This window comes from Paramisgurnus dabryanus, chromosome 17 (genome assembly GCF_030506205.2).
Source record: "Paramisgurnus dabryanus chromosome 17, PD_genome_1.1, whole genome shotgun sequence".
NCBI classification, from domain to species: domain Eukaryota; kingdom Metazoa; phylum Chordata; class Actinopteri; order Cypriniformes; family Cobitidae; genus Paramisgurnus; species Paramisgurnus dabryanus.
The window spans coordinates 25,929,872-25,956,730 of NC_133353.1; the positions used below are offsets into that span (position 1 = coordinate 25,929,872).

Sequence of the window (26,859 nt, forward strand, 5' to 3'; positions counted from 1 at the left end):
AACTACAATACTAATTTTTTGGCTAAAAAATGGTGTAAACAGTGAAAATGTAACTAAATTTGTGCTCCAGATGCTTTCTTGGTCGCCATTTTATTATTACTCGACCAGGCTCAACCAATCACATTCCCTGTGCATGCCCAAGCATATAATTGTGGGACAAGACGTTAAAGGTATCTTAGGAGACAGGAAGTAAACAAAACTCTTGGGCCGTTTCTCAATGTCAAGGATGCTTCCTTGGAAGGACTAGTCCTTATAAGTCACTTCCTTCAGAGGCTAGGCGAGGCTCCTCTTAAGCATTCGGAGAACACGTTAAATGGAACAGGCTAGCAAGAGCAAGTGAAAAAAACCTACCGACTCAACACGGGCATGATGATCTCATTAATGTAAATTACTACTATTATGTAATGTTCGTAATTGGAGAGCTTGTAATCAGTGGCCATCCCTACCTACTCCCACATCCACCGAATTGGAGTCAAGTTTCATATCCAGCTTCGTAGACGCGGCATTGCAGAAGTCCTCCAGCAAGCAGTGCACCCTCTCCGTAACATTGTAGGGAACAGGTTTAGTTAATTTCATCTTGCTGTTTACCACCACACTGCCATTCCTGAAGTTCAGGATCTCAAGCTCCTTAAATCCAGTCAGATTGGACTGTAGATATGGGAGGAGCTGTGTGAGAGATAAAAATAAAATGAATGAAGTGACGACTTTTTCTTTTTTCAACGCTGACTGGTTTGGTGCCTAAATGTAATGCAGCTTAGATGCAAAGCTTTCTGGGATTGTCAACTGTATAGCAATTCTCGTCGATAGTTCGAGTTCTGAGACGGGAAGATTTTTTGCTGGTGTCTGTCTCTCATCCTATTACAATATGCAAAACCTTTTCAATGCTCATTTCACTCCTCCCGAGGAGGGCCAGTAAGAGATAAAGGCGGTTGTTTGGGAGAAATAGGGCGTAGCAGCTCAGTCATCCATCTTTGCTCAAGATTTCAAGAGCCTGATTGCAGCAGTCAAGTGAAAGACAGAAGACTTAGAGAGCTTGATATATTTGTAGAGACATCTGACATATTAATATTCTGAAAATATTTGTCTCACAAACGTGACATGCATGTCATTTAGCATAACTGCTCATTTTCTTTACAGGTTTTTTTTTGTATAGGCTAATTTAATTGCATTCTGCGGGCAAGGCCAAGTTTGCATGGCCTTGCTTGTCATTGCAAATATATTCATGGCGGCTTTTGTCTGTTGTTATTATGTGGTTACCAGATTGTTGCTTTTTTTCATCCTTTTCATGACATATCATGTCTAATTTTGATTTCTGTACTAGCACACCTGTCCTTAGCAGCGCTATTTGATCTATCATTTGTACGGGACAAAGTTTAATACCAAAGTTGTTTTGTTCAAATTCCTAACCCTTAATATAACCAATGCCGATTTTTGCCTAGCAAGCACCATTAAATATACATTTATACAACATGGAGTGGTAAAGAGATGAAATGTCTATTTCAAAAAAAGTAATTTTATGTTGGCACACAGTAATACTGTAAAAACAATGTAGTATATAAAATCTATATGGTGACTTTATATTCATAATATCCGCCTCAAGGTTAGATGGAGGACGCTATGTAGAATAAAAGCATGAATAATTTACACAAAATGCATCTCTAGCGCTTTTTAAAGTAAATTCAAGCATACAGTGTAGGCTTGGCATAAAGACGTCTTTACTAAACAAGTTCATGTCTTTAAACCAAAAGGTAATCAGTATTAGGAGGTAGAACTGATCTGCCATTCAAGATCAACCTCTCACCTCTCGGCAAAACGCCAGGGGAGAGCAGGTGTGACTCTTTCCCACAGGACATGCTGGGACTCAGAGCTCAGTACCAATCAATGTTACTGTCTAACTGATTCCAGTGTCGTGACCTTAGTTTGCCACCACAGGACAGAATGTATAAACGAATATGTATATACAGTAGAGTAGTACTGACTTACACTTAAATACAAAAAAAATTCAGAGAAAACAGTAACATATCGATTTTCAATAGCAATAACTACAACTGTACAAATATAGTTTTAAAAATCTTTCTAAATGAAAGAGAATAACACAACTATAAACAAACAGCAACAACATAAACAAACGGATTTTGTGGATCCTAGCTGCCAAACCTCTCTTCACAGTGGTGATCCATGCTCACTTTCTCCCCCATCTTTAGGAAACCAAACATTTTATTTTGGTCAAGGTTTTTGTTCCAGAGCTTAGTTTAGTCACTTACCAGACCGATACACATACAGACCGGAAGTTAGCTAGCATGCATTCGATGAAACTAGGGATGCACCGATACCACTTTTTAAGGATCGAGTACAAGTACCGATATTTTTTCCCTGGTACTCGCCGATACCGATGCCTGTTGTACTGTTTTTTTTACTTTTTTACTTCTATTTACTTTTTTATGTGGCAGTTTTCTAAGAACAACACAATAGGACTAATGAACATCAGCATCTTTATTTTTAACAACTTCAACTCATATTATGAAAAAATAAATCATTCTTATGTGCTTATCATCACAAATTTCCAAAGCCCAAATTTTATAGTGTCCAATAACCTCCAAAGGGCAAAACCAAGGACATTGATTTTGAAATATTTCCACACTGCTGAGGCTGACATTGTGTCTGCTACGGCTGATGTCTCTGTGTGCACTGGAACATTCAGTTAAGTCACGTGAGGTACCAGTTTTTGTTATCGGGAATCTCGGGATATTTTTACGAGTATAAGTACAAACATGAGCTTGGTATCGGGCCCGATACTGGTATCGGTGCATCCGTAGATGAAACTATAATCTATTATAATACATGTGGTGTGATGCGATAAGAGATGCACCGAAATAGGGATGTCAATTTCTGCAATTTCCCATATTCAATGATCGTTTAAATTAACAATCAATCAATCGATTAATTGTTAACTGTATAGTGCAATAAGCCTTAACTGCAGTGGCATAGGCTATAGCCAATGACATAAAAGTGTGCGTAAAAACGCAAGCTTTCTCACGCAAAATAAAATATTTTTTTTTGTCTATATAACATCCTACTGGGATTATAAAATGAGTCAATGTAGTTGGTGTTTTGATAAAAAATTATCAATTTAATTTCGTAATGAAATATAATGACCAATAGACACGGTATAACTCTGCCTCATATGGGCATTCTGCACGGTCGCATGAAAGTCTGTGCGTTCATGACAAAATAAAAGTTTCATTATCATCAATTGTTATTTTTCTAGCTGTTCACCACACTTTCCGAGTCATTGATACACCGTTTGTCCAAGAAGCACACAAAGGGCACTTTTCCCGTTATCACCTCAACTTAGACCTGCAGCTAACTTTCATGGTAGCGTCTGACCAGAATTTTAGTGGTTCATTTGAAAAGCCAAAATGTTTTGTGATGGTTACGACTTAAAACTATATTTGGAATGGTTTGTCTCTTAAAAGTCATACTTTAAACTCCATACTTTATACTTAAATATAGTCATACTTTAAACTTAAATATAGAACAGAATATAGAAGTATAGAACAGAACATGTAGATGTTTTAACTGGTACAAAAGTCTTGCTAACCTTTTAAGTTGTGTAATGTAAATTCTGAGGATAATAAGTATTCTGATGTACACCGAAAACAGACATAATTTTAGACAAATAAACAGAGATCAAGTCAGAATCATTCAGTAGTAGAGCAATTTTACTTTGAATCTTCAAAGTAAAAGCAGCATCTCAGAGATTGCATCGAGCCAGTACATAAACAAGCCACAAAAGCAGCTGTCTTTTGTATTGCTTTTATTATAAATTGTTCATTAAGCTGCTAATTTCATATTCAACAAAACATGCTTCGTCTTCTTTTTTGTAACAGTCTTATTAAATAATATTTAAGGATTGATTACATCCACGGATGTGTGTCACACTGCAGACTAGATAACCAACAAAAGCAGTTTACATTTATGTATCTGAGAGACAGTTTTATCAAAACATATCCCCTGAGGGAATTTTATTTTGGTAGGCTCTGTGTTTCAAACTTTTGTCCATTGTGGACAAAATTGTGGAGCTTGTAAAATTCTATTCTCTGATAATAAATTCTATTTCCTAAAAAATCTAAAACATCTTAAGGTGGTAAATTGTCCTACCCAGTCCCTAATCTGTGGAATGACCTTCCCAGCAATGTTTGGGATTCCGACACACTCAATCAGTTTAATTCCAAAATAAAGAGCCATCTCTTTATCCAAGCATTTACATAGTTCAGCTCCTACTTATGACGCAATAGCTAGCATGACCTGGAACCAAGCACTTACACATTTTACTGTATAGCTTAAACATTGCTATACATGTGAGTATCCTCTATGCTAATAGCATTTTGTTTCCCTGTCTCGTCCTTGGTTTCCCGAGTACATCTGACCACATATACAGTACTGATCCACATATACAGTACTACATTTTATAATATACTGTAGTACTGTGACAGCATTGCAATTTATAGCTGCAATCAGTTACACTGTGTCACTATCCTCGGTTACGAATTGCAACTGTGTTACGGATTGCAGCTGTAATGTGTCAGATGAGAACTGGCCCATCCGGCTAAGCCTAGTTTCTCACAGGGTTATGTTGTCTCCCCAAAAGGAGTTTTCCAGATTGATCTACAGTACTAAAATGTTTTAAGCATTAAATATATTAAATCAGATATAGAGCCATACTAGATAGTCTTCACTGTGTAAATGAAATATTCATTATTCCTTAATAAAAAGTGCTTTTTTTTCTTTGTCCATTGTTGTTTGTGTTCACGTGGTTTATGGTTAAAAAACAAATTATTTTCCACATATCGTACATTTTTGTAGCTCCAGATTTCAATATCGTCCTGAAACACACGGATTTAAAAAAGCTCTGTGTCCCTGATTGGCCAGCTAATCTGTACATTTTGATTGGCCTGAATACCTTTGACGTCAGCAGGAAATGTGGTGCTCCTTACCATGTTTGAAAGATTCTGTTGCTACAGGAGTTAACTTACAGGCTGTAAGTCAGAAGCGGGAGGATTTATGATAATGTCGGTCTTTCTACATCACCAATCCCAGGAAGTAAACTTGCCTATAATCTGTGTGTTTGTTGTGGTCCAAGAATAGAGATTTACACTGGAGACGATAATTCGCGTCATTGTTTACTTTGGGGAATTTATCCTTTGCACATCGTTAACATGTACTAATACACTTACACATCAAATAAAATGTAAAAACTTTATCGATTTTATCGAATCGAACAATAGGTGCTCTTTAAGACATAAACTACTATGTTTATGAGGATAATCCCTGCACTTTGAGATAATTTTGTGTAAATATTTCTGTACAAGTGCAAGGAAACGCAAACTTAGTATTTGCACGCTGTCTGAACCATTTGTGTGTATATATGCGTTATCTTGAGATGGGGCTGTCTTGCCGCTAGCTTCGGATGTGTGTACACACAAAACTTTTCAAACAGCATGTAAGTAGCACGCTGAGATCTGTTTCACTCCTTCATTTATTAAATATTTAAATTGGCATGGCCTCAAAACACATGCAAATTATAAACTTTTGTGACGGTGCCTCACCGGCCCCAACATCGTTTACGCTGGCAACAGGCCATTCGCTTTCCTTATTGTCGAATACTATGTGATAGAGGGTGGATAGTAAATAAGTAGCTTTTTTGCAAAAGCAGTGCAGTGGTTAAGTGAATTTGTCAAGTGGTTGGTTTTAGTTAGTAAGCAGTACTTTACTATTCTGAACTGTGATCAGTAGAAAGTAACTAGAAAAGAGTGCATAATTTAGTGCCAAGATTAGTGCCAAGAATTGCATTTAATTATACTTTTTCAAGCTGGGGTTATAGATGTACCGGTATTGAAGCTAATGTCCTCTGTTCTCTCACAGTCTGTTGACTAGAGGCCTCAGGGTTCAGCGAGTCACTTGGTTGAGAGAATTGCTTCTAGTTGAAAAAAAACAGCAGTTTTACAAGATAAAATCTAAATTAAATTTTGAAATTGCCTTACAAGGTTCCATTTCGACTGAAAACCAACTTCGATATGGGTTTTTGGTCTTAAATGAAAAATAAACTTCAAAGAAAAAATCTAAGAGACTCACAAAGTATCCTAGGACAAAATATAATAGATTTTTTAGCCAGTCACCCAAATCCCAGAAAAAATGTGTATCTTTTTGAGCCACACTGTTTCCCTGAAGGCAGATGACAGTCTCGCACAGCAACGCAAAAATAAAAGGCTAACAATAAAGTGAGGATAAAAATGCATGTAGCAAGAAAAAGTTAAAGGCAAAAGCATGTTTACCTACCAGTTCAAGAAAAGTGTTCTCCAGCGATTTGTACTCGGGAGAGCTCTTGTTGAAAAGATTTTCTGAAAACATCATATTAGTCACACTTAAGCTAAAGAAGACCACTAACTCTTTTGCCTGGTTAGAAGAAGCCATCACAGAAGGAGTGGTAACAAAGTCTAGAGGAGGAGCCGAGGATTGTTCATGTTCATCAGTCTCTGAGGAGAACCCACTCCCAGATTCCTGAATCTCCTCTTCCTTATCAGCCTGTTCAACATCCTCTTTTATGTCTGTGTCATTTTTTGCAACAACTTCATGTTGGGAAGGTGAAACAGTCCAGAGTGGCTGTCCGTCTTTATCCAGGAAATTCTCAGGGGTCGCATGTGAAATGAGTTCTTCAGTTGGCATTAGCCTTGAGGGAATTACTGCAGGAAGAGTTGGAGTAATAAGTTCTGAAGGAGGCTGTATGTGGTCACCCAGAGAGCCCGACTCTGGGATTTCTATTGGATTGGAAGTGTATGAGGGAAAACCTTTGGCAGGAGTCCCTTTAAGTTCTGTGTTTCCAATTGTGTCATCTTCTTGAAAGAAAGCACCTTCAGGACACTCAGTGGGTGTTAGGAATGGCACAATTGATGATGTTGCCTCTGCTGGAGAGGCCTCCGGTGTCATATCAATATCCATTTCAGGGCGACTTGAAGTAGATGCTTTTGCCACTTCAAGAGAACCGAAGTCCAGGGATGCAGCTGTGGCAGCAATTTCTTTTTCAGCATTCACTTGGACTTCAGCCATTTCTAATAAGTAATCCTCTGTTGTGGTTCTTGGAGATCCTTGAAAAGAAAGAACCAGTTACATAGAGTGTCTTTGTAATTTCACATTTATCGATGCTTTTCAATTAATTCTGTCATTTGAAGCCTGTCTACTTTAGGTTATAAATTTGAAGCAGATTTTCTTTTGAACTTGAAGCTAATACTTTTGTACAAAGACTTTCTACAAATTTGAAAGATGTACCTTCTGTCCCTAAAGTGCCTTTAGTGATTAGATTATTCTCAAGTTTAGGGCTGCTTATAAGCTCCCTGGCTGTCTGCGGTGTTATTGTTGCCAATGTGATCACATGGGACAATGTATTGAGTACTTTCGGTATAATGCCACTTGTTGTTCCCTCATTCAAGTTTGCTTGAGTCCTATCATTGCCTAGATCTCCAAAGGAGGTGGTTGTACTTCCAGAGGTTACTTCTGTCGATGGAGTACTAATTTCCCCAGGTAATTTGGCTTGAGTACTGGATCCAGTGTTCTGCTGTTCCTCTCCTATTGCTGAGTCTACAGACAACAGATAGGGTTAGATTTCTGAAGTCCGCATAGAGCCTTCATATTGATCTTGTATTGATTTTGTGTACCTGGATCAAAAGTGAGGGAAAGCACGTCCACAGGAAGCGACGTGGCTTTGCTTAGTGCCGTTGCCACCATGTCCTTTAGCACCTCCATTGTGTCAGAATCATCAGTTGACCTTGCATCCCCTGCGACTCTCATGCCATCCGTCTCAAACACAACAGCAAAGTGCACTGCTACACCTTCAGCTCTGCTCAGTGTGATAAAGGGAATTGTAAGAGCTGTCACACTGACATGCTCACACTTTGATGTCTTAACAAAATTGTTCATTCCATATATATGTATGTATATATATATATATATATATATATATATAAAATCTGCCTTGCATATACAAAAGAAAAAAAAAAAAGAAAAAAATGTACACTCCGTTTTTTTTGCTAAACTCTTCCTGTAATGATATAAATTTACACCACAGATGTTCTTTCATAAAGCATTAAGAACACTGTTTATAGTGAAGCCGAACATAATTGTACAGTAATTGGAACACAAGCTTTCAGAATGCAATTTGCCACATATTTTTGTTTAGCTACTTACTCCAAAATACGGCTGTGAGAAAAAATTACCCATCCAAAAATGCAATTTTCAAGTTCAATAGACTGAAGACTTTATCTGAGTGAATCCCACAGTTCCACCATCAACTTACCGAAATCCCAGCACTCGAATGCCTTTAAACCCAGGAAGCTTGTCAAAAACATGCAGCATCTGCAAGTTTGAAATAAAATTAATGTACTGTATTATTATTTCATAAAGAAAATGTATACATCCATTATCACATAAATCAGTTGTCAACATACATACAACCAGTTTATGGATTACCAGACATGTTGGTATATAAATGACATGACTTAGGGGGTGTGCACACCAAAGCTTTTAAATGTGGCTGAAAACGGCAGGCGGACGCCAACTGCCAGCTTTTTTAAAGCTGAGCACTTTGGTTGCTATAATACTTCTGCTTTGTTTTTCAGGATTAAAATCAGGGGTCTCTAAACTTTTTGTGAGCAAGGGATGAAATGGATAAAAAATTTGAAAGGTTACTTTTTTATATACATTCTAAAAACAAATGGTGGTAAATAGCACTAAAAGTGGTTCTTGGCTCGTAATCATAGAGGAAGTGCCATATAATTTTAAGTGCCATACCATTTTAAGTGACATTTTAAGTTATCTCATCAATTAAGAGAAAAACATTTGCATAAAAAAACGTGTTTCTGATGAGTTTTTATGGTAATCTGTAATACCACGATTATCCACTAGATGGCTCTTACCTTATTTATAAAAAACTGAAGCAAAGAATGATTTATTAATTTTACACTCCGTGTATGTTTTGATAATCGTTCTGAATCTGACCTCTAACAAAATTCCTTCACAAAAATGCAATTATTTCAGCTTTTTGTTAAAAATCTTGTATTTTTAAAGAAAAATATCCATTTAAGAGTTTATAAACAAAGAAAACAAAGATTCGTAAAGAATTGTTTTTTTCCCCATTTTGTTTGTTTGTTTATCATTTGTTTGAAAGCAGAGGGTCTGTTCATCCATTTGATATATGTATAGAAAATTTTCCTGGAAGGAAAGGCTGGCGGGGAATGGGTTAAAATTGGGGCTATTAGTAGAATGTGCTATGGCGGGCAACTCGCAGACACCCACGGGCACCATATAGGAGACCATGCCTCTAAATGATGCGCTGGTTGGTTGTTGTGATGTTTATTAGGGATGTGCATTTATCTCATTTTGATTTAGCCATAGGTCTGAAGAACAAGTACTGTATAAACTGGGGACGGGGCAATTAAAGGGGCGGAGTGTACACCTCATGGTGAAAATTAAAATATTTTTATTAAAAACACTCAAACTTAATTTTTAAGAAACTTTGACAGAACAATGAACACAGACTAGATTATTAATGAATTAAATGTTTTTTTTTTACAGAAACCTCTTACAGGAATATGTATGCTGCATGATGAAGTGAAACTAAAGGGTTAATAAACACAAACCGATGCGCTTTCTATATGACGCACTTTACATAATTTTAAACCTTTATACAACATAAATGTATTATACAACATGCATTTATCTGCACAAAATGCAAGACTTCAACTAAGTTTTCAACTAAGTTATGTACAGAAAGTTTAACTTTTAAAAGTTAAAACGGTCTGCGTAGCTCAACACAACGTCAAACACATATCTTCAGAACCTGCAGGGATCAACGCAAATAATTTTTTATAATAGTGGTTCAGGTTTTCACTTTCCCTGCCAAAATTTTCACTGGCCCCAATTAAAAAATATCAGTGTCACATATTTAAAAATAATAATTAAAAAGTCAAATATAATTGTATACATATACAACAGACATGTTCCAATGAAAAAAGGCTCCCAACTTTTCTGCTTTAGGCTAAGGCTCGTTTCTTTCGTCGTGTTTTACCCAAGTAAATGTCTACTTCCAAGATGTTAAATACTATACATTGATGAAAATATATTTTAGTGACTGAGCGTGAAGCACTGGCTTGATCGGGCAAGTATCAAAATACTTTTTACCGGCCCGAACGTCTCTCACACTTGCGCCAGGCCACCGGGCAGTCCTTTATGTTGAGCCCTGCCCAGTCTTTACTACCAAAAGTGGTTGTAACGCTAACCAGACATCCAAATGGCACCATAACCACAATAAACCCACATGATTTTCGTGATCGATTTTTAATATCACGTTCGAGTACTCGAGCAATTGAGTACTCGTGCCCATCTCTAATGTTTATCCCTCCTCTACTGAATGGACGGCCAAGTGAGAAATGACATTGACAAGCTGAGCTTTTCATCCAAAGGTAGACAAAAACCCACCAGCTGCTCCTTTTATGAAAAAAAAAATGTTGGTTTGCCCGCGTAAATGCCTTGGTGTGCATGCCCGCTTACATGTTGTTACTGACTTATTCATATGAATTATTGTTAAACTATTTTATTGTTGCACATAGTTTCCCTAACCTGCTTGTGGAGATTGTTAGTGAAGTCTTCATATTGAGGATTGCCCAGATCATTCAGTAGTACACTGTAGACGGGGTCTACTATAGTCACACTAAACTCGACAACATGCTCCACCAGCCTCTGAGTGACAACATCTGGTGCTCCAGTTTCCTATCAAATCAGAGACTAGTCAATTTATTTGCTTCAAACTTCATCAGTATGGTAAATGCACATTCTAAAACGCGAGAGGTTGAAACCCTACCCTGTCAGATTCTGAGATGAAAGGCTCAGCGGGGCTCTTTGAACCTAACATATGAAAAGTCATCAATCAGTCACATATTTATAACATCAACCAATATTTTTTCCATTTGAGTGGTGGGGACTTACATTTCTCTTCTGGTGCAGGTGTGAGAGCCCTGAAAATAATTGAAAACGTGTTGAGAACAGATGAATCAATTCAGGAATGATAAATGCAATAAAATTTCTTTGTCCCCGATAAGCGGGGTTGTTTGCATGTAAGGCCGGGTATGTTTGTGTGGCTCTAACACCCAAGCGTAATATGTCTGGGCACAGATCCCTCTTATTAAAGTGGATCAGGTCATAGAGCAATGCTTAGCTAGGCCACTAAATATGAGCAAACTTTGTTTTTCAAAGGACAGGCTGAGATTTTCTCATTTCCCATTAGTCAGGTGACCTCATTTTGAACGGTCTGGGGTTAAGGCCCTAAATGAAGAAAGTAAATGCATACCAGTAATACTGAGGGGAAAAAGCTAGTGGATCATCTTTAGGATTCTTACCTCTCCTGTTCAGCTTGAGCATTCACTCTCTGTAAGTTAAATACATCTCTTTCAAAATTGCATAAATAAAAATGTATTTAATTTTAAATAAATTAAATGATATTTGCGGCACATTTGTATATACTCACACTGGCTACCATGTCAAGATGCTCCTGTGTGCTACTAAAATTCCTGGCCAAATCTTCCATGCAAAGCGAGTCTCTCTGACAGGCGTACACCCACTGTTGGTACTCCGTGGTGTCAGGAACTCTGTCAAGAAAGATCCGGAAAGCCTCCCACACAGCTTCTTGACAAACTGATAAATATCATGAGAACTATTTAGGGCATGCCATAAAACCTGCTCGAATATGAAAAATGACCACAGAGCAAGTATATTAAAACATGTCAAGATATTAAAAATGAATTGCCTGCACTTCTAACCACACTATTGTTTACATTTAATTCATCTTTTAACATGAATGTCAACGGTAAACTTTGCATCTAGTTTAAAGGAACATTCCACTTTTTTTGAAAATATGATCATTTTTCAGCTCTACGCCTACTGCAGCCATGTTACATCAGCAAAGTCCTTGATTATTACGCCAGTTTGAGAGTATAGTTCCTAGCCATATTAGCCTAGAAAATCGCAACTTTTATTTTTCTGTCGGTTTAGTACACAATGTAACTACAGAAGAGTCAAGTCTTTGGTTATTTTTTTGCGCAATGCTAATGGTCTTATCAGATTCAATGGATTGTGCTAAGCTATGCAAGACCAAAGAGAGTCTTGGAATATTTTCTGGATGAATGTATGTGCTTTTGGAAGCTTCAAAACTCTAACCACCACTTAATGGCATTACAATAAAATTGCCAGGATTGTATTTAATAACTTGATAACTCTGTGTTCAACTAAATAAAATATGTTGTTTACATCTGTGAATAAATTATGAAAGAACATCTGTACGTAATTTGTTATTTTCGGGTGAACTAGTCCTTTCATAATACAGTCATTAAAAAAAATAACTGTAAGTGAAAATCGTTAAACACATTGTGAGTGGATTAAACCAGCTACAGAAGAATTGTTTTAGTTTTACTGTCTTTACCTCACTTACATCGATCTGTGAAAACCTCAAAGAGAAATATTTACAAAATGACTTGACACAAAGAAAAAAGCTTGTTTCTACTGTACATAAACTACTTCAATCCATACTTGGTCATCAGCCATTTTTCTTATTATTTGACTTTGCTTCATCCTTCTTTTCTCAGAAGGCTTACACGACGGGAAAGTTAATTATGATTTATGAGTATCTAAGGTGTCGTTGCCAAATTTGGCGCTGATGCTCAATGCTACAGTAAGTCCCTTGTGGAGGTTAGGGTGGATATTGTCCTACCTCTCAGTTTGTAGTAGGCTTTATGGCTGCTGATGACCTCCGCCATGCTTTCCTTTGGGCACAATTTCACCCCTGTACTAAATGTCGCTGATCTCTTTGCTCGATAACTGTCTGGAGTAAATGAAACTCCGGCATCTGGCAGGTGTTTGATAGCCCGTGGGGTCTCCAGGAAGTGCCTGTACTTCACATTCCTGATCCCGAGAATCCAGTCATCTGCACTGAGTTCTGCTAATGTGAAAACAACAGTACATGTGTTACCGGAGGACAGAACATGAACAGTGGATCATATAATACTAGTCAGACACTATTCGAAGTCTATGATTAGTATGCTGAATGAACATTTAATAGGATGGGGCTCCTTAAGTAAAGCAGTCGGTTATAACACCATTCATGCAGATGTTAAGCACATTCACCAGATAAGATTTGTAAAGGTCAACTCTGTAGTTTTTGTCTAATTGCTGTTATGCAATGTTTTTGATCTTTTCAATGAAAGACATAAAACTGAGTAAAGAAGTCATTAAGATTGCTTGAAGGCTATTTATAGGTTGCATAGAATTGCCAAGGTAAGACCCTGAATGACGCATTCTTGGAGTCAGCCCATTTATAAATCTAGATTACAAGATGGCCTTAACTGTTATCTAATGACTTTGTCAGAGTCATTGAGTTAACCAGCGCTTGATGTCATTAAGAGCCTTACACCTGATGTTTTACTGGTACCTGTCTATTTACAGACTTGTAAGGTTTAGACCGCAAGACATTAAAATGGAAGCAAAGTTTGCTTCATTAACCTCAGATCATATTATGTTGAGCAAATGCAGTGCAAAAAGACAATAATGAATTTAATTATCCACTGGTAAATGAAGCATCAGACAATCATGCAGTTAATAGTTCATATCAAAATCCATTTTGAATGTTTTTTTTTATGTCAAATGAAAGCAGTTTGGCATAGTTTCATAACTTGTCTTTTCAGTAGTTATAGCTTAATAATTTTGACTTAATCATAATTATTTTGTCTTTACCATTGTTACATTTATGCATTTGGCAGATACTTTTATCAAAAACTATGTGAGATTCAAACTCACTACAATGGCATCACTGGCACCATGTTTTCTGGTTGAGCTACATTACAAACAACAGATTTAAAATGAAAGAAGGCCGGGCCATGATGTTATGCAAAGAAATTAGAGTGGTAAACATCAGAATTAGCCAAATGTTTTGAAAATGGAGCATTGTTTGACCAGTTGGTAACTTCAGAGAGCTTCTTAAAGCATTAATCTCAGCTCAGTCTGGGGCTCCCTTGGACTTCAGTGTACCTCACTAGAATTTACAGATTATCATAAGCTTAGTTGTAGACATATTAGCATTAACAATATAAACAATGCTATTGTATAAACTAAAGTACAGTGAAGGATAAATGCATGTCTTTGAAGTTGAATTAAAACTAGAGCCAATTGAGTAGTCTTGCTTCATAACTTGAACAATGGGATCAATCGAAGTAGTGTACGTTTTTTTAAAGTAAAAAAAATTCATATTCAATCTCATTTGGTTTAAAACTTGACTGTATATATTCTGTGGAATACAGAAAGGCAGAATCTTACACACTATCACTGCGTCTGAAACCGCCTACTTCCATAAATAAATACAGTAGTAGGTGAAAAGCAGTAGGCAAGGCGAGTCGTATACCTGAATTCATAGTATTCAAAAAACGGTAGTCGAAAAGTAGCAAGATGTCACGTGATGTGTCAATATGGCTGATGTATATGTCAGAATTGACCTATGGCTAAGCCACGCCCCAAACACGATGAGCCAAATCACAGTGCGCATAACTAACCCAATACACTCAGACATTCTCTGCTTAGACGTCCATTGAAATGCATTGCAGTTAGTCAGTTTTCATTAGTTTTTATATGTTTGTCTTGTCATTTGTGGTACATGCAACTCCAACACTAGGTACCCCGAGAGGCTGGGCAACGTTGTGTATTTTTTACCCTTTCCCAAACCACATTTCAACCGCGAAAATTTAAAGTGTCTTATCTGGATTTAATTATGCGGTAGACCACAACACCAACCAAACGTGGATAAATCAAGCAAGGATGTCTATATCTAGTCTACATAAAGTCAACAATGTATTTTAATGTTATCTTTAACATCCCTAATATAACGTTATCCTAACATTAGAAAACGTGAACGTTAGCTTCTAGCTGCGTTGTACATCTTGTCACTTAGTTTCATTAACGTATCTGTAAATAAACGAGATAACAAATGTTATTTGTTATTCGTAATAGCAATGTTGTGCTTATGGAGAGATACTCTTGGTAAAGATGGTAAAAAGTAGTGATGCACCGATGTATCGGCCGCCGTTATTTATCGGCCGATTTTTTATGAATTTGAAACCATCGGCATATCGGCAATAGCACGAGAAAGGCCGATACCGATTGTTTATTAATTAACTGCATAAAGAAATCCATTATATGTAAAAAATTTGTTAATGTTGTTAATAAAATAAATGCTGAATAGCAAAAACCATCTTTGAAGGTTGTCATGCTGTCTTATTATATTTGTTTTAGCTTAATTTATGCCTCTCTTATTATGGTCAGTTGAATCTTAATTAGATCAAATCCATGTTCAGTAAAAATAATTTGATGCAGAAATAAACCAGCTAATAGACCAACTGTATAGTATTGTATACAAGTGTTTAATATCGGCATCGGTATCGGCCAGAAGTTGTCTGTTTAAATCGGTATCGGACCAAAAACATCCTATCGGTGCATCCCTAGTAAAAAGGCTTGTCCTGGAAATGTATGCAACTTAGACCTGTACATATTTAATTTGATCATGATGCAACAAGATGCGGTTTATCGCGTTTACCTGTGAAGCTTTTCATCGACTTTCTCATCAATAAAATTATTAGTATAACCCTCCAATGCATAGTTAAGGCCCTTTTGGTGACTTGGTGAGATGGTATATAGTCTTTCTGTCTCCAAAAATAATCATTCCTGTAAAATGTCTCCTACTATGACAGCTGCCATAGCGCCTATGACCGAATGTTGATTTTTTGTCCGAGTGAGTAGAGGGGGCGTGGCTTAGCCATAGGTCAATTCCAGACTGATCTCACGGAAAGTCGCGTCATAGTCAGGCAAAATTTGATCAATTTATTTGTGTCCATTTTTTCGTGACACTCACACAAATGTCTATAAATAGTTTTTCACGTTCTCTGCACGACTTTCTTTTTTCGTTTCATGTGATGTATTGTATTCTCATAGTTTTTTTCCTATTTTCTTTCCATTGTTGCTTCGGGTTGGAATCACTTTCTGTTACATTTTTAGACATCCTAACACACACCCCAACTCTAACCCCAACTCCAGGCGAGAATAGTTTTAAAAGCGGAAGAAATATACATGTAGAAACCAATACATAAAAGTACATCCTAACCCAAACCCCAAATCTAACCCAACCCCAAGTAATACGATTTAAAAACAGGAAAAAAAATACATAAAATGACACAAAAAAGAAAGTCCACGGACACAAGAAACTATTTAAAGAAATTAGTACGAGTGTCACGAAAAAGACATTCGTACTCAAGGGCACAAAAAAGCTGAATTTCGTGCAATGGACACAAATAAATTGATCAAATTTTGCGTGATATAACATGACTTTCAGTGAGATCATGTTGCAGAATTTAATTATATTATTTATATTCATACTATATAGCGCCTACTGTTTTAACTGTCGATGAGTAGGTACTTCATCTATTTCAGTACCTACTGTCACAGTTTGCAGAGTCAGATGCGGCTTACGAGATTTACTCAACATTTAATTTCATTGCGTTTTCTTTTCCATATGGAAGCAAATGGAGATTGAGGCTATCATTCTGCCACCTTTTCTTTTTAAAAATGTTTCAGAGGAAAATTAAACGCATCTTTTCTTTTTGGATGAACTATAACTTAATTGTCTAGATGTTGTGCATAGACGAAAATAACTTTTGTGTATTATATAAAGCAGATTTTCCTGCATTATAGCATAGCTACAGTAGTCACCAACAAGTATTTTAAACACTGATCTACTCACCAGGTCCATAACATGCATGACCATCCTCAATGAAATAGTTTTGTTGTTTGCTACCAACAAATCAAAATTGTAACTGTAAGTCTATTATTAAAAATGTAGGGCGAATTGAAAATTTAGGGCAGTCATTTCCTATAGATTTATGCAAATGATCATATGGCTAATGATGTTCGATTTGAAACATTTCCACCGCTGTTGTAATTTATCTGTCACCTTGTCAGATTAAATTGGGTTTCCAGCACCTTGGCCTTGTGCCACTTGTATACCTATTAGTTTGAGATGTTTGTAATGAAAGACAGCGAGCTGATCGCTCCGAGATCACGTGTGTCTTTTTTTGGGTCTGCCATTAATAAATTGGCAGCTGAAGAGCCAGTGAATACACAGGTTATGTGACTCATTAGCAATGATAAACCTGGGTTGATCATCTGTTCTTTTGAGATCCGAATGTTTGCTGAGCACATGTGCACTCATGAAGGGCAAAAATCGTAATTGAGCCATGTTTCAAAAAATGAAAGGCCCTGCAGCAAATCTACAAGCCGGAAGAGATTAACGTTCCACACGGCCATAAACAGAATGGCTTTTGTTTTTCTCTGCTAATGAATGAAGCCTCTGAACACCGGAGCCAAACAAGAGGCGTTTGAAACCTGGATAACACATTTCTCAAACATGTTTACCGTTCCGACATATCCAAAATCAAAGGGCAAATGGCATTTTTTCGTAGCAAATTTTTCAATAAAAGAGTTGACGAGGCTTTGTTTGCACAATAATTTGTTTTTTTGTCTTTACAAATTTTGTCTTTAAGATGCCAAAACACCTGCAGTGTTGTAGAAGATACTATGATATAAGACACATAAAGTAGAGTGCACAAAACCGTAGCACAGCATTTGAACAGATGCATTTAAACACTGGCTTACCTTTGATTCTTGTGGCTTGCAGGGTAAACAACACCAGAATGAGCAGTGATCCTGTTTTCAATGGCATGTTGTAATAGATCAAGTCCTTTTGGATGTACAGTTGCTCATTTGGAAAGAAAAGAAAGTTGTCCACATTGATTTATCGCACATCCAAAGGTAGGATAGTTAATTTCCAACGACTGTGTGTCCAGATCTCCATGAAAGAAACTGTGTGCGGGCACTAAATTAGGAGATATTCCTGACAGATAGTGCAAACTTTTGGCTTCACGGGATCCTCTATGGTTGGTCCCTGTGGAGGTTAGTAAACCTAAGTGTATGGAGATAGCTAGAAGTTGCTATTCAGCTTGTTAGGGGTGGCGTTATAAGGTTAAAAATGCTGCTTGTTTTTCTAAACTAATCTCTTTACCTCTCACTGACACTTAATCCCCGTAGGCCCACGTGGTCAACTATCCTCATCCTGTTAGTAGCCTTCTGGACCTTCATCTGTTAGCAGGACACTTCCACTAGACCAGTGTACCAGCTCTCGTTCTCTGTCTTCCAAGTCCGCTCACTGCCGATATCTTGGTCTGGCCCACTCAACAAAAGTTTTTCAGTCCACTGCCAGATATTTGCGGCTGCCAAGCAGCAACACTGTACTCTGCTCCCCCTGTTCGGGACAGCAGGCTCTGCCCTTTCTCTGATCATGGGGCCAGATCTGTACACTGCGTGAGTGTTGTTGTACCCTTGTGGTGCATAATGGTCCCTAGCCCTACAGCCTGAGCTGGGAAGAGGATTACTCACTGCCTGCTTATTAAATTTCACAGCCATAAATAAGTCTCGAAAGCTCAAATCTAGACTTTCAACAGCGTTGGACTGAACAGTATGTGCTGAACTTCCAACCCTTAAGAGATAATGAGAACAGGCTGGTAGCCCTTTGTAACTTGCCCTAAAACACAAAAGAGATCAAAATGTGTATTATTTTTACCAATTTAGCATTTTGAATAAAGCGGCTCGCTTCATAGGTGTTTTAAACATGGTGGATTTTTTTAAGGATTGAATTATTGTTTTAAGTGTCTCAGACTTAAAATAAAAATTCTAAATAGTAACAAATAAAAAAACGCAAATAAGATTGAAACATATGAAGAGTTCAGATGCAAAACCCTCTAAATGCATCTAACATGTTTTCTTGTAAATGAGCATTTTTTATCATGCTCTTATGTTTAAGTTCTTCAATTTCACTTAATGACAATGAAAAAAGGTATTTGTCAGTAACTTAACAGTTGCAAAATCACTAAAGATACAACTAGAAACACTGCAAGTGTTGAAAGTCAGGATGTAAAAATAAACAAACTGCACCACACATTTTGGGGGCGCTGTGTTTGTTACATTCCCTCCAGAAAAACATTTTTTGTGATTGTTGCGGGCAAAATTCTTCATCTTGCGGCACTTTTTCTTAAAAAATAAATTATATTTATGCAATTTTATGCTATGAAATTCTGTGAACTTGCAAAAACTGCGTGAACTTGCAAAAACTGTTTGCAGCTTTTCATTGATGTTCACGTTGCATAATTACGTCACTTCCCATGACAACAGGGGACATGGCTGCGCATGTGTGAAGTAAATGCACCATTTTTAAACTTTCTGCTAAGATACATTTGACTTTTTGCTACAAAAATGCAGGGATTATGAAATCATGCAAGCCCCGCAAATTTTGTGAGCAGAAATCAGCAATTTATGCGGCGAAAGTGCGGTGTATTTAAAAAATGTGACCCCCGCATACTGTAAATGGGCTATGCAGACTTGCATTAAATGATGCAATCGCAAAATCATGTTTTTCTGGACTGCAACATTCGGGTTGTATTGAGGTCCAAGTACTCACAAGCCGTAGTTAATCCAATTAATCTTCTGTGCACTTCAATGTGGCGTTTAGTGGATTCTGCCAAAAAGTTGTATTTCTGAATGACCTGAGACCAGAATTAAGAGGATTTGAAGTGAAGATGCTTGATGAACATTTAATAAGTGCTGAGAGCATTCGGTTAATATAGTTCTTATTTTTGACTGAGGTGGCATTTTTGCATCTGAGCTCCTTGTTACATATGTTGTTATGGACCAAAACTTCATTAAAGTCTTTCACAAAATATATTATAGTAACCATAACTGCTGTCAAATACACTCAGCAATTTATTGTTTATACTGTAATATCATAATACATATTATAATAAGAACTTATATCACAGTGGTAACTAAAACCAAATGATCACTGTTTTATTTCAGTAACTTTAACCGCAGTAACTATGGCATTTTAACAAAAACTATGGTTACCATGGTAGATTTTTTGGTCCTTTTATCTGGATCATTAGGACACAATCTGTGTGCAGTCATGGTCACCAAAATGTTGTTGTCATGGTTGCAGATGAGCCATTGAGGGTCATGCAGAATTTTTGTATATATTTTTAGGAAAACCCCAAATCACCTGTTCTTTCATCCGCTTAAAAGGCACAATTAGAGGTGGGGCTGGGTAAAAAAAGATTCTCCAATTGGAATCGATCTTCGATTTAATTAAACAATATCAATAATAAATCGATTCTTAGTGTGCGTGCTTTACTCCAGAGGATGTGAACATTTTCTGTACTTTGCCTCTCTATCAGATGTCAAGTTTACAAATTTCCCATTCAGAAGATTGAATTTTTTGACTTTGCCGTGTTCATGTGTTGACTCCATACCAGCAACACTTCTCCACCAATTCAGGCAGACTCAAGGTTCACTCACTGTGCAGTCATGCAGGGAAGTCTGTCTATTGACCTTTAAATGGTTCATTGTCTTCGGGCCTGATTCTATTAAGAACGGTAAAAGTGAGCTGAAATGCAAAGCCACTGACCTTCCCACCTATGCTAATAAGTTCCATCACTGACCAATCAAAAAGGGTGAACTTCAATTAACCTGGATTGTGTGACTGGCTGAGCAGCTGTCTAAAGTCAGCACATCTCTCCTGCGACACCATGTTCTGTTCTGTACGTCCTCTGACTGTGCTTTATATTGATAGATGACAGTGAGTGACTGACATAATCCCCGGATACGACTCTCTTTAATTTCAACATGTTACTCTCCTAGTGGAGTATTAGATTTGACTTGTGTTCATATGTTTGACTTACTTTAAAATATATATGTTTTTGAGAAATGGGTTTAAGCTGAATGTTGAATGTTTAAGATCTACATCAAGAAGTAATACATGCAGCATATTGGGTAAGCATGTTTTTTTTTTGCAATCTGGGGTTTAATCTAAAAAGGCAGGGCCATGTGAGAAAGCTCCTTGAGAGCTATTTTGAAGAAATTGTTACATTACAATTTGGTTATGATGTGTGATAGGAGGCATCTCTGACAGATGTGCCCACTTTTTAAGGAAATCTGGGCCGATTATATTATGAATGGTCTCTACGCAGCTCCAGGCTTCTCCTATGGGTGATCTTTGGTATTGCTTTGTGTGACTGAGGCAGAAGTTCCTTATTTTTCAAGGCCACGTTTTTTTCTCAGGTTTTTTTTTTTTTTTGATTGATTGAACCTTTCATGTCTGCAAAAATTGACCAGTCAGAAGAAAAAACAATTGTGTTATATAGCTCAATATTTCTTGCATGCATTGTAAATACCACACAACCAGCTAGAAGAGTTTTCAAGATTTTGACCATTTGGGGTTTTAAAACCACTAAGGAGCTATTTTTAATTGAATCATGTATGTGTATGTACAGTAGTGGCCAAAACCGATGTCGTGCCCCCTGTGTTAGATTGCACCATCAGAATATGAGGTGTTTTGTACAAAATGGAAAAGAAAACACAAAACTTTTAAGGGATTTGTTAGACAAAAATGAAGAAAATTGGGTTTTATACGAATAATGCATGGAAAAACAAAAATCACACAGGTAATAAAGCATACACTGACTACAATTGTATCTGCAATATTATTTAAAGAGTTTGGTTCCAAAACGCAATAAACGCCATTTAAAAAAAATAGTTACCACCAAAATCAGTATTGCATCAGGTCAGTATTAAAAAGAAAATTATTAATTTTACGCAAAATCCTAAATCCGCCGTTTTATTCTGTAATTTTATCTTATTTTTTCTCAAAACGCGATAAACTGCAGTCCTCCTTCTCTGCAGAATGCAAAAATCCGCTCAACCTATCACAGCACACCATTCAACGCATTGTAAACAATAATGGCGGCGCGTTGAGTACACACAGAATCCTAGTTTTCTTCATCTACTTTGTGATCAACAAACAAACAAAATCAAAATAATACCTTATATGGCATTGATAAACCTGTGGTGGTTTTCTGTGGCGGCGAAGAAACGTAAACCACTCGGGTGACGGAAAAATGCAGGCTGTTGCTTGTTCTCACATGACAGTATCAAGCTTCTGTCATGCTAAAACATTGACCCCAGGGGATCTTATGAAAAACTTTCCATTATTTTACTCGAAGTCAACGAAAATTGAGCAGTACCAAAACATTTTACAGCTGATCGCTGTCAAAAAGGTTTAGTGACAACGTCCAGAGGATGACAGCAGCAATGATAGTGTTCTTAATATGACAAAATAAGTGTTTTGATTAATGCCATTAATGTTTATTTTTTTTAAATCAGTGTATACCACTAGTTAACTAAATGAATCTTACATGGAAAAGATGAATGCACATTTATATATTGATTCAATAGAAAAAAAATAGTTTTTATAATGCATCTTTGAAAATCAAATTATAGATTTGAATTTTTAATGTTATTATAACCTAAAGATGCTATGTGAAAATTTGTAACAGAAAATAGTGGTTTTACTCTTGTCACTTTCTTGGTATAGAAAACACATTTTACCGAAATTCGTAAAAATAGAATTATTGCGTTTTGGAACCAAACTCTTCATTTGTTAACTCTTTGTTTTTTTGGTAATATTTTTTTGTTATTGACCTGGGCTATGTCTTTTTTTGGCCAATGCTCCTTAAATTCTTATCAAAACAGAGCTTCAGTTTATATTTTTTTATTAATCTTTAATAAAATATTTGAATAAAGAGGAAGATGTCAGTGTCCGTAGTTGGACATGGCTTTAAAGGTAACTACTCACTTTCAGAAAAAAAGGTACAAGAAGATACAAAAGGGGCGGTACTTTTTTAAAAAGTACACTTTTGTACCTAAAAGGTTTACCTTAGAGTTACATACAGGTACCAAACATATTATCTGTATCTAAATGGTACATATTAGAACCTTTTTAAAAGGTATCGTTCCAGTGACAACCTTTGTATCTTTTACTGAGTTTAAATATCAAAGCAAACAAGCTTTATTTATATTATATTTATACATTTTTAACTCTCCGTTAAAAACGTTTATTGTGTGCAGACATCCATTCAGTTCATACAGCGTGGTAAGTAAAATATGTTCAATCTTCTGTCATATCTAAGGAGGAAAGTCATTGAACCGTGGTTTCAATTGCGAGTGCTTCATCCATTAGTGTACAACAACTCTGATTGCTCATATAAATGGCTGGCTCTTTAAAGTACATGCAAGGTGAATTGTAAGCAGTGGAAATTACCCTGAATATGGCCATCTGTTCTGAAAATGAGAAACATAATAGATGCTATTGCAGTGACCATTGGCTGACATCGGCATGACTCAGAAAGCAAGCGGTGAAATCACAGAAATTCCCTGTTTCCAAACAAGCCATCAGACAGGCTGGAAAATGCTTTCTCCAGCAGTATATTTATGATTGTGCCCAGCGAAGCCACTCTAAATCTGTATGGGCTGTGAAGAGCCGAGATGTTCTGCCCCCAGGAAACTTCAGCAGACCAACAAGTAATGACTATCTGCTACGGATAGAAGAATTTCAAATGTCTCTCACTGCTAGCACTCCGACTCCAAGTGCGTCCTTGAAGATTTGCATTGTTGGCATGATGTTGTATAAAAAGAAAAAGGTATTTCAAAACTCATTATACAAATAAAACATTCACATGCTGTTGTGACACGAACCTCCCATTTAGCCCGTCACGTTTAATTCCTTCAATCAGCCACTACAGTTTTATGTGCCATCCGAGCAGTACTTCAGTATAAACAGCATTACATTATACTCTCTTATAATACCAGTGCTAAAGCTTTAACATAACCAGCATCGAAACAATATTTCACATTGCAATGGGTGGAATTTATTTCCCTAGACATTGCATGTTTACTAAAGTAGACTTGAAGATGGGTTACTTTAAATGAGCATGCCTCAAATCTTTGACATTATATCTGTGAATGCAACAGTAGTTTGTCTTAAAAAGAAAATATACAATATGCCTTTGGACATAATGTGAAAAATTAAGCTTTTGGAAATATTTTGACATAATAGGAGACATTTTTCCAATAGTACGACAAAAGAGTAGACGTTTTTATTTTGAGGATTTGTATTATAACTGACCTTGAAGAGGAGCGCAACAGACAGGAATGTAAAATTGGTCATGTTGTTAAGGGGCCATCATTACACCTTTATACCAATGCATAATTTGCTATCAGGTTTTCTACACTGTAAAAAATGCAGCATTTTTGTCAAATCGACATATAGTTTTATGTTACTTTAAAATGAAGTTAAACAATTTTAAATGGTTTTAATAAGTTACAGTATGTCAAGTTACCAAAGGTCAAAAATTAAAATAGTAGGTTGAATTGACTTGCAAAACCAAGTGCTGATTTTTTTTTACAGCGTACTATGTGTCATGCAACCATCTTTTACCAACTTTACCCTCAACCATACTTTTTAGATTGCAACCACAAATGTATGCACCAATTCAGGAATGTCTGTGTGCCAGCAGTAATAATTTATGAATTAACGGTTGAGAAATGCTTAAAGTGAATTTAATTGTTGAGGGATACGCTTTAATCCCACTTAGCTATGCTACCCACGTTAGCAGTCTCTTTGCTCTCAGTGACGCACAGACACTTCAATTGGAACTGCTGACATTGACAAACCACTAGGATTATTATATAATCATGAAAATGACCTCTACATATTATGCATAATTACCAATTTAAGATTTAATGTAAAGCCAATCTGTGCACGTTTTCTGCCATCCTATGTTTTCCCATCTCAGTCAAATACAAGTAAGCAATCTGTAGATTAATTTTTCCAAAAAGTGTTAACACTGTGATTCTGGCGCTATCAATGAGGCTGTTTACACTTTGCATAAACATGCGTTTTCGTCGTTCGAATCACAAGTGGACGACGTTAATGCCAGGTGTAAACGGTGTTCAAAACGTTTTGAGCTTGTCCACTTTCAACCACTTTCAACCACATCCAGAGGTAGTCGAAACCACTTTCGATCGGATCGCTTTGGAGTTGACGAATGCATATGTGGTTGAATGTGTTCGAACAGCCACACGCGACCGCCTTCTCTCCGCCCATTTATCTTATTTGAGGTATTAAACACAAGTTTTAAGTCTTTTTTTACTTCTGGCGTGAACATACATATATTTGTGCTGTGCATATCAGAATGCTTTACAGCGACAGCTAAAGTTTCGCACTCTGGAGTGGTTAGCATGCGCGGCTCGTCCCCGAATCAAAATGAACTGCGCCAGAGACAACTTCTGCAAAGTGTATCAGGGTATGCTTAAATAGGGTATCACATCCTGGTACGATACCGAATGATTACACTAGCCACAAAACCGTACTTTGTGGGTCAAACATTTTGACCTTCGGGACGCAGTAAAATCATCACTCCTGACCAATGTTGGGGGTAACGCATTACAAGTAAATTGCATTACGTAATATAACTTTTCTGAAGTAATGAGTAAAGTAACGCATTACTTTATAAATGTAGACATTAATATTTGAGTTAATTTTTTTAAAAAGTAATGCAAGTTTAATTAATTTGATAAAAAAATTTTTACGAAATTTAACTGAACGTAGTCATGTAGAATTACGCACTCTTATGTGTGCGCGCCTTAGCGGAAACAGTTTAAATCAGAAACGGCAGGCCAGAGCTTAACATTTTTGTGATGGAAATATGCAGTTTCTGAATGCAGAACTTCTCAGTCATAAAAAACACATGCAAGGCCTGAAAGAGACAAATCCTCAGCCAAGTAAGAAAAAGTAACGGAAAAGTAACTTACTTTTTTACTTTTAAGAGTAATGCAATACAATATTAAGTTACTCCCCAAAAAAGTAACTAATTGTATTGCATTACTTTTAAAAGTAACTTTCCCCAACACTGCTCCTGATTACTCCCCCTCTCGCTCAAACTTCCGTCAATATTACTGCGCCAGAGGTCGAAGTGCTGCAAACTAAGTGCTCTTCCGCTATACAATATATATATAGTTCTCATTTTTTATTTTTAAAATCACCACATTTTATTTTGTGCCACCATACTTACTCGTGTAACTACTCATGTAACAGTCTTTAAATGGGGAAAACATGGAAGTATTTGGTTGCTTCTAAATTCATCCCTGTTTGGATCCTAAGGAATGAATGGGGCTAAGCTAAATGCTAACACATTCATGACGCGCTGTACAAAGATTAAGTGCACGCATTGAATAAAGATAGGTATGTATGAATTCATCTAAGTTGAGGTAAGAACATAGTAAAATATTGAAAAACGGTGGTGTTTTCCTTTAAGCGTTATTTTTACTGTGTGCTGCATGTACTATTTGTCCCAGTGAATGTAAGCAAGATTTTAATTGAGCTCTATTGTGCTGCTAACAGTGATGCTAATCAATTATAATGAATGACGTCTTCTATGAAAGCGCTAATTCGCTAATTAAGACAAAATTGCTTTATAATCGCTGTAAATGTAAAACAGCAAAGACAGTCTAACACTTTATTTACAAAGTCTCTGCTTCTTTTAGAAAAGTTTTTGCAATTCCAAATGTCAAAATACCCTTGAAAAAGATAAGAAACATGCTACGGGATGCTTAAAAGTGAAATTATCATTACGGGGACTCAAAAAGCATGGCATTCACGAAGAGTCACTTCAAAGATGCCAATGTTACAGAGATTTCCATCCTCTAAAGCGCATGAATGTCAGACGGCAAGGCGAAGACCTCTGTCAGAGAGGTCTGATTCATCTGAATTTGAGAGAG

The 26,859-nt window shown here is 36.7% G+C and overlaps 1 protein-coding gene across 1 annotated transcript in view; it reads right to left on the bottom strand.

Moving 5' to 3' along the window:
* The window catches only part of impg1b (interphotoreceptor matrix proteoglycan 1b), a 32,135-nt gene extending 14,275 nt beyond the window's left edge, over nucleotides 1–17,860 (bottom strand). The window contains exons 1-13 of the mRNA XM_073812466.1: nucleotides 17,794–17,860; nucleotides 12,815–13,042; nucleotides 11,576–11,742; nucleotides 11,448–11,476; nucleotides 11,038–11,066; nucleotides 10,913–10,956; nucleotides 10,672–10,821; nucleotides 8,351–8,409; nucleotides 7,713–7,894; nucleotides 7,327–7,635; nucleotides 6,340–7,145; nucleotides 5,891–5,980; nucleotides 447–666 (exon numbers count right to left, since the gene is read on the bottom strand). Of these exons, the coding sequence (XP_073668567.1) occupies nucleotides 447–666; nucleotides 5,891–5,980; nucleotides 6,340–7,145; nucleotides 7,327–7,635; nucleotides 7,713–7,894; nucleotides 8,351–8,409; nucleotides 10,672–10,821; nucleotides 10,913–10,956; nucleotides 11,038–11,066; nucleotides 11,448–11,476; nucleotides 11,576–11,742; nucleotides 12,815–13,042; nucleotides 17,794–17,860 (2,380 nt within the window). The remainder of the gene's footprint in view (nucleotides 1–446; nucleotides 667–5,890; nucleotides 5,981–6,339; nucleotides 7,146–7,326; nucleotides 7,636–7,712; nucleotides 7,895–8,350; nucleotides 8,410–10,671; nucleotides 10,822–10,912; nucleotides 10,957–11,037; nucleotides 11,067–11,447; nucleotides 11,477–11,575; nucleotides 11,743–12,814; nucleotides 13,043–17,793) is intronic.
* Nucleotides 17,861–26,859: the final 8,999 nt, after the last annotated feature.